The sequence below is a fragment of the Myotis davidii genome, unplaced genomic scaffold (genome assembly GCF_000327345.1).
Source record: "Myotis davidii unplaced genomic scaffold, ASM32734v1 scaffold960, whole genome shotgun sequence".
NCBI lineage: Eukaryota > Metazoa > Chordata > Mammalia > Chiroptera > Vespertilionidae > Myotis > Myotis davidii.
Genome location: NW_006293003.1, coordinates 2,423,773 through 2,437,538, shown reverse-complemented (window position 1 = coordinate 2,437,538; position 13,766 = coordinate 2,423,773). Strand labels below are relative to the sequence as shown.

The window sequence follows — 13,766 nt, the reverse complement described above, 5'->3', positions numbered from 1 at the left end:
CAGCTGAGCGCTGAGTGCAGGGAGCTCTCAGGGGAGCAGGCCGGGATGCATGCTGAAGAGGAAGGCCAGATGCAAAGAGCAATGATGAGCGCCGCAGCCCGGCTCGGCTGCTTCCTGCTGCACCCCCACTTTCCGCCCGGGCCACGGGCTGCATTCATCCCCAGAGACTCGATGCTATTATCGGGGGACAGAAAACGCCTCTCGTTTCTCGCTGAAGCTTGCGCTGGCCCCCGGCTTGGTGCCACGGCTCCATTCGCAGTTATCATCACGTTCCCGGCTGCACGCGGTCCTGGAAGGGCAGGGTCACCGTGAGAAACCTCCGCTCTGCCTGGAGCGCTGGCGTGGGGGGCTGGGTGAGGAGGCTCACCGTGAGGAGCGCAGACCTCGGGAGCTGGAAAGGCATTGATCCGGGCCTGGATGCTGACACAGACCAGCACGAAGGACCCAATGTCTGCTTTTAAAACACATTAACTGCCCAGCTGTGGTGGCTCAGTGGTTGAGTGTTGACCTATGAACCAGGAGGTCACAGTTCGATTTCTGGTCGGGGCATATGACCGAGTTGCAGGCTGGATCCCGGATCGTGCAGGAGGCAACCAATCAATGACTCTCTCTCATCACTGATGTTTCCATCTCTCTCCTTCTCCCTTCCTCTCTGAAATCAGTAAAAAATATATTTAAAAACATAAAAATAAAACAAATAAAAAACATTAATTTATTAACTTGTTCCAAGAAAAATTAAACATGACTTGCAAAATGCATATCCTATATAATAAAAGCGTAGTATGCAAATTGTCCCTTCAACCAGGAGGTCGTCCGGGAGTTCAACCAGGGGGCGGGGCCGGCGGGGGGAAGGGAGTGAGTACCCAGCCGGAAGCTGCTAGGGACGCTACCAGTGCAGGAATTTCGTGCACGGGGCCTCTAGTAACGCAATAAAATTGAAAACATGGGAGCCACAGATTAGGTCAAAAATAAAAAAGGAACTCAGGAAAATGGAAGCAGGAGAAAGTAGTCCAATTCATGCCAAAGATCTTGCGAGCTTCCCGGCACAGGCCACGCCGTGACTCTGGCATCCCCGGCACGCGCAGCAAAGGGAGAGACGGGACCAGCCTCGGATTCAGGGTCTGAGGCCAAGATGTCAGCAGGGTGGTTCCTCCTGAGGCCTCTCCTCGACTTGTGGATGCCGCCTCCCCGCTGTGCCCGCACACACCGTCCCTCTGTGTGCGCCTGTGTCCTAACGTCCTCTTCTTAGGACACCAATCAGCTGGGGTTAGGGCCCCATGGTGGCCCTAATAAAACCTTAACTGTTTCTTTAAAAAAATTTTTTATTTAAAAATTGTTTTCGTTAATCCTCACCTGAGGATATTTTTTCCATTAATTTTTTGAGAGAGTGGAAGGGCAGGGGGAAGAGAGAGAAAGAGAAAGAGAGAAACATTGATGTGAGAGACACATTGATCGGTTGCCTCCCACATGCACCCCAACTGGGGCTGGGGATTGAACCTGCAACCCAGGTACTGCCCTTGACCAGGAATCAAACCTGTGACCCTCAGGTCCTCGGGCCGATGCCCTAACTATTGAGCAACACCAGCCAGGGCACCCTTCATTGTTTCTTTAGAGAACTGCTCTCCAAACATAGTTGCGATCTGAGGTCCTGGGGGTTGGGACCTCAACATATGAATTTTGAGGGGACACAACGGAGCCCATAATCATGAGAGAGGCTGGTCCATTCCCAGACCCGTCTGCCCTGGGCCTTGTCCTCTGTGCGCTCTGCGTCTCGTTGGTTGCCCGTTTGGCTACCGGGCTGCTGGACCAGCTCAGAGTCTGCAGAAGCTGTTATTTATTGGAAACCAATCTTCTGACACGTGTGCATGCTGCAGACGCCGCCTCCCGCCCGGCACTGACTCCCCGCCTGGTGTCCTGCAGGGAGCACTTCTGTGCAGCGCCTGGACTTGTAATTTGTGCGTTAGTGCCTGCGGCTTTGATCTGCCCGCTCATGAGAGCAGCTGAAAGGATCCTGGCAAATGTCTGATTCATTCGTTTTCCTTGTGACTCCAGCGAGTTTTGCTTTGTACACTGTCCAGTTTTATATCCAAAGCATCCGAGTTCAGAAACGTGGACTTTCCTTCTATTTTGTAGTTATTCTCATTATCCTGAAACATGCTTTTTGCTGCGAGACCAGTATTTTCCTATATTCTTTTTTGGGGGGTATATATCTGTTTGTATCCCATCATGTGCAGTTTTTTCATTCTCATATTTTTCACTGTAACTCTTGTAAATAGGCTATACACAGCTATTTTTTTAACCCTCACCCAAACATATGTTTTTATTGATTTTTAGAGAGAGAGGGAAGGGGAGGGAGGGAGGGAGATAGAAGAGAAGAGAAGAGAAGAGAAGAGAAGAGAAACAACAATTAGCCGCCTTCTTTATGTGCCCCATGGGGATCGAACCTGCGGCCCAGGCATGTGCCCTGACCAGGGATCAAACTGGTGACCCTTCGGTGCACAGAACAATGATCAACCAACCGAGCCACTCGGCTGGGCTGTACACAGCGCTTCTAGCCACCCATGTGGAGAGCTTGGGTCTTGTCCAGTGAGCTCAGTGTGCTTATGCCTACGATGGGGGCTGTACATTCTGAACGTTTTGTTATCTGTTTTGAACAGTGCTTACTATCTACCATGCTTTTGTTCTCCATCCCCCCTTCATTCTGCTGTCAATTCGATTTGCTAAGTTTCCTTATTTCCCCTTTTGACTCTATATCCTATTTCTACTCTTTTAGTGCTTAAACATTTAAATTTCAAATAACCGTACTTAACAAGGCACTGAATTTAAAATCTCTACTTTCTTTCTTAAAAACATCCAAGGACCTTGGAGTTGTTCTATGACAATCACCCCTTCCTCTAGTCCTTTCTATTACAGATCACTAGTCCTTTTAAAACCTAGTTTTTAGAATTTTAATTTTGTTCAGTTTTTGTCATTAAAACATATTTCAAAGAACAGAAATATATAGATTTAAATACACTTATAGATTTACATATGCTTATGTAAATCTATATATTTCTATTTATTTAAGTATATATGTCGATACATTTATATATATATATACACCCACACACATATATGTATATGTATACATGTAACAATTGCTAAGTAACAATAAATAAAGTGTGTAGTCACTACCCAGCTTAAAAAATTCTGGGACACTTGTGGAGCAGGAAGCACCAGGAATCTACCTCCCACCTAGACAGCAAATGCAGTAGAAGCGTCTGATGCGGCCACTGTGGAACTCTGCAGGCTGTTGAAGGGCTCAGGAGAAGGTTTGGATGGTAAATTGCAGTCAACTTTGGTCAATTTCAGCTCTTAGCACAGGAGTAGCTCCAGCCCCAGGGCAGCGGGCTGTGCACACGTTCCAGGAGCAGCTTGTACACACGCTGCAGAGGCCAGGGTGGGCTAAAAGGATTCATCCTCCAGATACTGAAGATCTGCCCCATCCCAAAGCTGTCTACGGAGGTGGGAGGCATGTTGTTGCCACCACCCTCACTGTCGTTGCTTCTCCTTATTGTCGCTGCTTCTCCCCTATTGTTATTGTTGGTGCTTCTCCCCACTGTTGGTGCTTCTCCCCATTATTTTTGCTTCTCCCCACTGTTGGTGCATCTCCAAAGAGGTTATGACATCATCTAGCAAGTGGTGGAGTGAGCTCTTTCTATAATCCAAGCTCAACCACCCCGCCTCCCCCCAGACTTCCCCTGCTCTCCCTGAGCTGGACCCTCCCAGGCGGAGGCGCAGCCCCTCCCTCCTCAGAAGGGGTGGCCGTGGCCAGGGTGGCTTTGTTTAGCTGAGGCCAGTCTAAAGCGCTGCCTGCCATCGGCTCTCCCAGCAGCTGGGCGGTGAGTCTGCGGTCCTCTAAGGGGGGCGGGCGGCGACTCCCAGGCCCCTCCCTGCAGCTGCGCAGGAAGTCTTCGTGTCATTGTGTGGGGCTGGACGGTGTCCTGCCGGCTGCAGGGAGCCACCAGCAGTCCGTGAACAAGGGACAGACACGCAGGGTGTGGGTCAGAAGACTGGGCTCTGTCCGCCGGGGGAGGAGGAGGCGTTGGTGTCCACCATCACAGCAGCGATGCCAAGCATGCGCTTTTACACAGGATGGAGCTGAGGATCAGAGAGGCTCAGGAACCTGCCTGAAGCCACACAGGAGTCAAGAACCAAGCCAGGAAAGAAACCCAGTCTTAAGAAGCTGAGAATCCTGTGCTGTCGTAGGAAGCAGCCCTAGCACAGTTCCTGAAACACAGTGGACACGCAGCCTGGGCATGGCCATTAGTGTCACCCATGTCACTGCTGTCGCATCGTCATCTGGACAAAACGCAGGCCTGGTGGCGGGTCTGCCTGTCACCGGGAGAAAGAGCCCGAGGACTGCTGACAGAGAAGAATCACGGCAATGTTAGCGGCAGACGTACTCGGACGCGGCTCCAACTGCAGGTGTGATAATGTGATGGGAATGAGTGGCCTCAACAATCCCAGGACGCTCAGTTAGCCGGACACTCAGTTAGCGGGACGCTCAGTTAGCCGGACGCTCAGTTAGCGCGACGCTCAGTTAGCCGGACGCTCAGTTAGTGGGACGCTCAGTTAGCCGGACGCTCAGTTGGCGGGACGCTCAGTTAGCCGGACGCTCAGTTAGCGGGACGCGCAGTTAGCCGGACGCTCAGTTAGCGGGACGCGCAGTTAGCCGGACGCTCAGTTAGCGGGACGCGCAGTTAGCCGGACGCTCAGTTAGCGGGACGCGCAGTTAGCCGGACGCTCAGTTAGCGGGACGCGCAGTTAGCCGGACGCTCAGTTAGCGGGACGCGCAGTTAGCCGGACGCTCAGTTAGCGGGACGCGCAGTTAGCCGGACGCTCAGTTAGCGGGACGCGCAGTTAGCCGGACGCTCAGTTAGCGGGACGCGCAGTTAGCCGGACGCTCAGTTAGCGGGACGCGCAGTTAGCCGGACGCTCAGTTAGCGGGACGCGCAGTTAGCCGGACGCTCAGTTAGCGGGACGCGCAGTTAGCCGGACGCTCAGTTAGCGGGACGCGCAGTTAGCCGGACGCTCAGTTAGCGGGACGCGCAGTTAGCCGGACGCTCAGTTAGCGGGACGCGCAGTTAGCCGGACGCTCAGTTAGCGGGACGCGCAGTTAGCCGGACGCTCAGTTAGCGGGACGCGCAGTTAGCCGGACGCTCAGTTAGCGGGACGCGCAGTTAGCCGGACGCTCAGTTAGCGGGACGCGCAGTTAGCCGGACGCTCAGTTAGCGGGACGCGCAGTTAGCCGGACGCTCAGTTAGCGGGACGCGCAGTTAGCCGGACGCTCAGTTAGCGGGACGCGCAGTTAGCCGGACGCTCAGTTAGCGGGACGCGCAGTTAGCCGGACGCTCAGTTAGCGGGACGCGCAGTTAGCCGGACGCTCAGTTAGCGGGACGCGCAGTTAGCCGGACGCTCAGTTAGCGGGACGCGCAGTTAGCCGGACGCTCAGTTAGCGGGACGCGCAGTTAGCCGGACGCTCAGTTAGCGGGACGCGCAGTTAGCCGGACGCTCAGTTAGCGGGACGCGCAGTTAGCCGGACGCTCAGTTAGCGGGACGCTCAGTAGGCGGGACGCTCAGTTAGCCGGACACTCAGTTAGCGGGACGCTCAGTTAGCGGGGCGCTCAGTTAGCTGGACGCTCAGTTAGCAGGACGCTCAGTTAGCGGGACGCTCAATTAGTGGGGCGCTCAGTTAGCGGGGCGCTCAGTTAGCGGGATGCTCAGTTTGCGGGACGCTCAGTTAGCGGGACGCTCAGTTAGCTGGACGCTCAGTTAGCGGGACGCTCAGTAGGCGGGACGCTCAGTTAGCCGGACACTCAGTTAGCGGGACGCTCAGTTAGCGGGACGCTCAGTTAGCGGGACGCTCAGTTACCCGGATGCTCAGTTGGCGGGACGCTCAGTTGGCGGGACGCTCAGTTGGCGTGACGCTCAGTTAGCGGGACGCTCAGTTAGCGGGACGCTCAGTTAGCGGGACGCTCAGTTAGCGGGACGCTCAGTAGGCGGGACGCTCAGTAGGCGGGACGCTCAGTTAGCCGGACGCTCAGTTAGCGGGACGCTCAGTTAGCCGGACGCTCAGTTAGCGGGACGCTCAGTTAGCCGGATGCTCAGTTAGCGGGACGCTCAGTTGGCGGGACGCTCAGTTAGCGGGACGCTCAGTTAGCTGGACGCTCAGTTAGCGGGTCTCAGTTAGCGGGACGCTCAGTTAGCGGGGTGCTCAGTTAGCGGGACGCTCAGTTAGCCAGACGCTCTGTTAGCCGGACGCTCAGTTAGTGGGAGCCTCGCTCGCTGGTTCCCTGCCTCTCACTAATGGCTGACACCCGCCCTCCCCTCCTCGCCATTGACAATTTCCTCTCGCATTTGGCCACTGTCGCTGCTGGCAGACACGAGTGGAGTTAGCTGGCTCCCCGGGCCGGCCCGCGTCCAGCACAGCTCGGGACGGAGCTGGCGCCCATCCACCCGGTGCTATGGGCAGCAGCACCTGGGAACTCGCTGTCCGTCTCACTGAACAATGACGCTGCTTGTGGAAAAGGTTGATTTTTTGAGCTAATACTTAGCACCCACTGTGCCCAGCTCTGTGCCGGCACCAGGGAGACAGAGGTGCGCTGGTTCACGCCTGGGGCAGCCCCAGCCACTGACCGGCCAGGTTAGGGTATAAACGCCAGGCCCTGCCGCCCTCGCTCAGGATAATGCTGAAGAGCAGGAGTGCCCACGGGGTGGCTGCAGCTTCACTGTGACCACACCACGGCCAGCTGCTCCTCTGCTCCACCCGCCCCCCGCCCCCACTCCCTGTCCAAGCTGCTGGCCCCCGGGGCACACCCTCGCCAGGCCCTCCCCTGCTTACTAATTTCCACCCAGCGTCTGCGCCCCAAGAAACCCACCTGCAACACAGGGTACTTCTCTGGGTCGGTGTCCCACTCCTGCCCGACGGACCACACGTCTCTCCTTCCCACACATGCCACACATCTTCCCAGCTCCCACCTGCTGCTCATGGTTCTCCCCCTTTCCAGGGGACCCCTCGAAACTCAGCAGGATCGGCTAGAATGGCCCCTCCTCCGAGAAGCTCTTCTGATTGTCAGGCACTTGTGTTCTGGTCCTCAGGGCCCTGCAAGGCCTGTGTGTGTCTCTGTCCAGAGCTGATCACCTGCATTGTAACCCCCTAACCAGCCACCTGCTCCCCACACCGGCGGTGGTTCCTTCAGGCCACACCTCCCCCTCTCGGTGCCCAGCCAGGGTCTGATACGAGGCAGGAGCTTACAGTTTCCCTATAATGTGTGAAAGTCCCGCCGCGCCTGGTGCCGGCGCCTAACGGGACTTGTTACGGGCGCCGCTAATCTGCACTATTGGGAAAGCTCAGCAGCATTTTCACCGGATGTTCTTGCAGAGAATCAATGTTTACACTCGGGGCCGTTCGGCTTCCGTCCCTCACTGCTCTGCATGGAAACAGTCTGGGTGCATCTAGCCCAGCCCGCATGGCTCCGTGGCTGGTCGTGGTCCCATGAGCCAGGAGGGCACAGCTCGATTCCCGGGCAGGGCGCATGCCCAGGGTTATGGCCTCGATCCCCAGTAGGGGCTGCAGGAGGCAGCTGATCAATGATTCTTGTCATTGATGTTTCTATCTCTTTCTCCCTTCCTGTCTCTGAAATCAATAAAAAAATAAAAGAGTCTGGGCGCACCCACCTCTCCCACAGTGTGCCTTCCTGGGGCAGGGGCTGTGCCTGACCCCCTCTTCCCAGCCTCTCCTGTGCCGCCCGGCACGCCAGAGGCCACTGGGAAGAGGAAGGCAGGAGGAGGCTCTGGAGAGGACAGTGACAGCTGCACGCACGAGTGCTGACCTGCACCTGGCAGGGTCCTGAGGACTTCAGAACTGTTAATGCGTGAGATTCCTCCTAACGTAAGACACATGCTTTACAAACGGGAAACAGAGGCCCAGGGACCGCAGGTAACTGGACCCAGATCCGTAGTGAGGAGGTGGCAGAACCAGGGCCGGACTCTGGCGGCTGGGAGCCAGACTCGGGGCTCTGAACCGTGACGCAAGCCCGACGCTGCCAGCTCCAGACGGCCACTCAGCAGACGTATTTTTTCTGAGTACCTACTGTGTGCGAAGCACAGTTCCAGAGGCCAAGAACACTGTAGGGAAGAAGCAGGTACAAAAACTCCAGCTCTCATGGTGCTTACGCTCCGAATGAGGAAGACAGTCAGTAGAAAGGGGGAGGGGCGCACACTAGGCCAGTGTTGGTAGAATAGAAAGACATGGGGTCTTTAGATTCGGATTTTGGAAACCCTCTAAAATAAGCCATTGAAGAGTATTCCAGCAACAAAACTCATTGCATAAAAGGCTGCCACCCCCTGCACAGTCTCACGCAGCACACCCATACAGATGCATCTTAAATGCCACATCACTGGTCCAAGTGGCTACACCAGCAGTTCTCAAAGTGTGTTTCTCTGGGAACCTCCAAGACCCTGTAGGGTGTCTACAGGCCAAAACTATCTCTCTATATAAAAGCCTAAGCGACCGGAATGTCCGGAATGACTAATAGCTATGATGCGCACTTAGGCTGGCCAACCAGTCCGACTGGGGGCTGGGCCAGTCAGCCAACCTCCCGCGGCCCCTCCCTGCAGCCGGCCTCACCCCTGCTCGGCCCCCCCCACCACCCGGATCAGGGGGTGGGGCCCACGGCCAACCTCCTGCAACCCCTCCCCCTGGCCAGACCTGTGCCAATTGGCCCTTATTGGGCGGGCTAGCCGGACCCCACCCGTGCACAAATTCGTGCACAGGGTCTCTAGTTTTTATAATATTAAGACTTTATTTGCCAAAACTTTCATACTTTCATGAGTGTGTAGTGGAGTTTCCCCGAGGCTCATTATATGTGCTGAGGTCAAATTAAAACAAAGGCATACTTGTGTTTTGTAGTTTCCGAAGGTGCACAGTAGGTTTGAGGTATAAGTATGTTCATTTTCAAAGCTGAACAGCCTGTCCTTAGAATTCCTCACTGGGCATCTTTGGTTATACCTTCTTCATATCTGCAACCTCATTATCACCCAGTAAATCGCCCATGTGAAATTCTGGGATTTCCCTTGTTTAGAAAATAAATTCAAAATAGTTTCTAGAAAATAAAAACATATAACAATTTAAATCTTACCTAAAACCATTAATTTGCAACTTTATAATACTAAGCTGTAAAACAAATGTGCATTAATTTACAATATTCTTTCTCATATTTAAGGATTGATCATTAGCTTTACAAGTTTAGAGTCCTCGACTCCTCCACCCACAGCGAAGTCACCTACGTCTAAAGATGCTGAAAAAGACGAGAGCGACATGGCAGAGTTCTGACTCACGGAAGCGAAGGATCCGCTCCAAAGAATTACGTCAGAAAACAAACAAGGCTACAGTGAAAACAAACCGGACTGTTCCTTTCCCTTAACACCGCAGGCACTCGTCATTTCTCTTACTGTGCTGTAGGGAGTAGAGTATTTTAGCAAAGTACCACAAAAAAACTGCTTGTTACGGATTTTCAGACTCTAACGAAAAAGCCACCGAAGCAAGTGCCGGGATAAGTGATTGCATTCCATCGGCGGGGGGGGGGGCGCCAACGACCGCGCAGTCCCATAAACCTCGTGCCCACGACAGCACGGAGCGCCAGCGGGTGGCCGGTCAGCAAAAGAGGCCACAGCAGTTCCAGCTCCCGAGACTTAGCGGCCCCCGTACCCAGCGAGTGAGCCGATCGCTGGCTGCATGTGCTCTCGCAGACGGATGCCTCCGCGCACACGGCTGCCCTTCGTCCCCTGGCATCGGCACCCACTCATCATCGAAGACTGTTATGGGAGCGCTGGCAGCAGTGGTGCTGAAGCCTCCTGAATCTCAGACTGTGTCCTCACAGACGGCATGTACCGCGGTGGGTACAACCGATGGCACCTTTGTGCAGATCACAGACGTGGCACCGGACGGCGGTAGCATCGCTGTGTTTCTCACGGCCGCACATAAATCAGAGCCAATTTCAGCTCTGACCGTTGGACTCAATGGATAGAGCATCGGCCTGAGGACCGAAGGGTCCCAGGTTCGATTGTGGTCAAGGGCACGTACCTTGGTTGCAGGCTCCTCCCCAGTCCAGGCCCTGGTCAGGGCGTGTGCAGGAGGCAACCAATCAATGTCTCTCTCTCAGATCAATGTTTCTCTCTATCTTTCCCTCTCTCTTCCACTCTCTCTAAAAATCAATGGAAAAATATCCTTGAATGATGATTAAAAAAAAAACAGACAGAAACAAATTAAAAAGCCAATTTCCCCTCAGGATGGCACGGGTGAGGCAGGAAAGAATATTAACCTTGTCATATTTATATCCTTGGCCATGCGTGTCTCTTTAATATCCCGCGTGCCGAGTGGGAAGTATGCATGAAGCACTTCTCTCCGGAAAAACAAAACACAATAAGACACTTTGGCAACCCAGCTGGCAACCGTGAAACTAATAAATATGGTTTTAAAATCTTGTATAATGGGGTGTGCCGACACTTGGGACATCCTAGTAAGTCAGGGACTGTTTTCCAAATTACCAACCTACTATGTTCCAGAATCACTCGTGGCTAAAAGGTCCACTTGGGTTTCAATGCAGACCAAAGGGCTGTAAGGCACCGGCCGTGAGGAGTTCAATAACATGCTTCCAGGCCCCCTCTCACCACTCATTGTTAAGGACATCCCAGGCGTGTTTTGGAACAATATGAGAGAAGAGTATTCAAAATTGTCGTCGGAGAAAAAAGCTAACAGGATACTCCTCCCTCCCCCAACCACAGGTCTGTGTGAGGTTCGGTTTTCTTCACAGTCTTCAAAGCACCGCGTCCCCACAGACTGAGGCGCAAGCAGATACAAGAGATTTGCAAAATGTACAACGATGGCACTTTCTCACTGCAGTTTTGTTTTGGGGAAAAAATAGGTATTTTTAAATTAAAATGTCACTTATGCTGACACGTAGGGGATTCATTATTGTCGTTTTAGAATACATTTATAAATACGTGTGCTGAATTTCTCAGTGTTCATTTCTAAAACTGTAAATATTGATAGATAAAACTCACATAAACAAACTCCTTGAATCGTCATGATTTCTGTGGGTATAAGGCAGTGGTTCTCAACCTTTGGCCGTCGAAGGACCCTTTCACAGGGGTCGCCTAAGACCATCCTGCATATCAGATATTTACATTACGATTCATCACAGTAGCAACATTACAGTTAGGAAGTAGCAACAAAAATAATTTTATGGTTGGGTCACAACATGAGGAACTGTATTTAAAGGGCCAGAAGGTTAAGAACCACGGGGGGTCCTGAAATCCAGCACATTGAGGCCGCTGACCCTACACTGTCTCTCTGACAGCCACCTGGGTGACCACGAGCACCTCAAATAGGCATTTCTAAAATCTCGCTTCAAAGAAAATATTAGCTAACAATTCTTGAATGTCAGCAATATGTCAAGCATATAGTAATACAATGGAACCTCATTTCTTGAACTTATTCATTCCAGAAAATGATTCAAAACAGAATCATTTTTTCCCTTAGAAATAATGTACGTTGAATTAATCTGTTCCAAACCCCCAAATGACTCCCTGTTTTATCGTTTCTTAGTGTCTATTATACTGTTTAATCTATAAATAAACACTTTTAAGAACAAAAAGGGCATGAAAGGGAAATGAAAATTTAACAAGAAGGGAAGAAAAGGCACAGTACAAAATGAAAATTTAACAATAATTCTAAGCAGCAACAAAAGCAAAAAAAAACCCCACACACCCAAAAAACACAAAACAACACGGAAATATTCACAGCACAATATCCTGAGATCTTAACAGTGGGAAACGGACTCAGGTTCACACATTCTCTCCTTTGTCGCCCAAGAGATGCGTGACTGATCCTACAGGCGCCAGCATGAAAGGGCTGTCAGGTTGAGAGGGAGCTTGTTGGAGATGGGAGACATCTGAGGTTCCGCTGTACAGTCCCTTATAAGCATGGCTGTACTTAATCCTCACGGCTCGGTGGTAGAAGTATTACTAGTGATTGTCCCTAACCTTGGTTTTGGCTCCCCGGAAGATGGCTTTGAGATGAGCTTGATCTGAAAGTAGTTTCCTTGTAAGGAAAACCATCAGGGTATGGAAGTTGGGCTGGAAGGAAGAGGCCAGGGACACAGGAGAGGTCAAGCACAATCCCAGGGGAGGCCCCGGGGGGAGCTCTGGAGATGATGTCAGTCACTCTCCAATATCCCTGATAGAGGCACAAGGGAGCTGAGGATCCCCCATCTGCACCCAGGCATCTCTTGGAGGGTATGATTCCTAGGCAATTCCAGCTTCATGTGCATGAGGCAAAGACGTCCCCGAAGGCTGAGAGCAACCCTCCAAAAATGACGCCCAGGTGCTAGCAAGCTGGAAGAAGAACGCTGGGGGCCAAGTGGTAAGAGGGTGGGGGGCAGGGGCGCAGGCAAAGCACTGAGGGCACCTGCTGCCCGCCCATGTCACAGGTGGGTAAGTTATCCCTCCACCCACACACGGCTTCCTTCTGCAGCAGCCATCTCCTCTGTCAACAATGCCATCCTCTGAGCCTGAGACGTAGGTGTCCACGACTCCCCCTCTTCCCTTACTTCCTGTCTCCTGAAGGAATTTGACCACCAAGCCCTGCCAGTGCTACTTCCTTCACATCTCAGGAATACGCGGCCATTAAACATACTGGGTGCATGTTAAGGCTGTCAAGGTAAGGTGAAGAACACAGTTTATTCTACTGGCAAAAGTCGGGGTGCCATCTATTACCTCCTTGCAATAGCAGACATTGGAAGTTCAATGTTAAAAGAGCTGCATCTAGCCCGGCCGGTGTGGCTTGGTGGTTGAACGCTGACCCATGCACCAACAGGTCGGGGGTTTGAATCCAGGTCAGGACACATGGCCTGTTGTGAGCTTGATCCCCAGTAGGAGTGTGCAGGAGGCAGCCGATCAATGTTTCTCTCTCATCAATGTTTCTCTCTCTCCAAAAAACTCATTACAAACATTTTTTTAAAAAAGAGTTGCATCTATAGAGCAGACCCTTACCCCACCATCCTGTGGAAGGAGGAAGTAACAGAGAGAAGGACATCAACAGTCTTGGTTAGGATGTTTGGAGAGCAGAGAGGCCAGGCATGCTGCAAGGAGCATTCCCTGCCACAGCTACTTCCAATAGAGAAAGGAGGCATATGACATGTGGAAAACCCACTCATCAGAAGTCCAATGAGGTGCTAAGGGGCATGAAGCGAGGATAACAGCCTCTTCCCCCATAAGTCCCTTGAAGGATGAGACCTTAGCAAAAATCCTCATTTGGGGGCCAACCTGACGGAGAAGAGAGGGAGGAAAGGCTACCCCTATACTCTCCACCCGCTGCCACTACTGTAGCTGATGACTGCAACAGAGGCCTCACGCCCCTCCCTGCCTCCGTTCCCCTCCCTACGGCAATAGAGACCTAGCTAAGGCCTAACTCATTCCATGCCCCCACAGCCCACCTAAAAACCTTCTGCGTCCCCTCACTGTCTGCAGTTGAAACAGAAATTCCTAAGCCCGGAGAAACCAAGATGGCGGCATAGGCTAACGCCGGAGATTGCTGCCTCGAACAACCAATTCAAATTACTCCTAAAAGACGGAACAGACATCATCCAGAACCACAGGAAGGCTGGCTGAGTGGAAGTTCTACAACTAGGAGGAAAGAGAATATCATACCCAGACTCAGAGGA

At 52.5% G+C, this 13,766-nt stretch overlaps 1 protein-coding gene across 3 annotated transcripts in view; it reads right to left on the bottom strand.

Annotated features, from left to right (window-relative positions):
• Positions 1-13,766, bottom strand: part of STK32B (serine/threonine kinase 32B) — a 113,942-nt gene that overhangs the window by 54,046 nt on the left and 46,130 nt on the right. Inside the window, exon 1 of one of the 3 annotated variants that reach the window (XM_006766577.2) lies at positions 8,941-9,120. The exons of the other annotated variants lie outside the window; for them this stretch is intronic. Coding sequence (XP_006766640.1) covers positions 8,941-8,996 — 56 coding nt within the window. The 5' untranslated portion in view covers positions 8,997-9,120. Of the gene's footprint in view, positions 1-8,940; positions 9,121-13,766 lie in introns of those variants that run through there. 3 annotated transcript variants of the gene reach the window in all.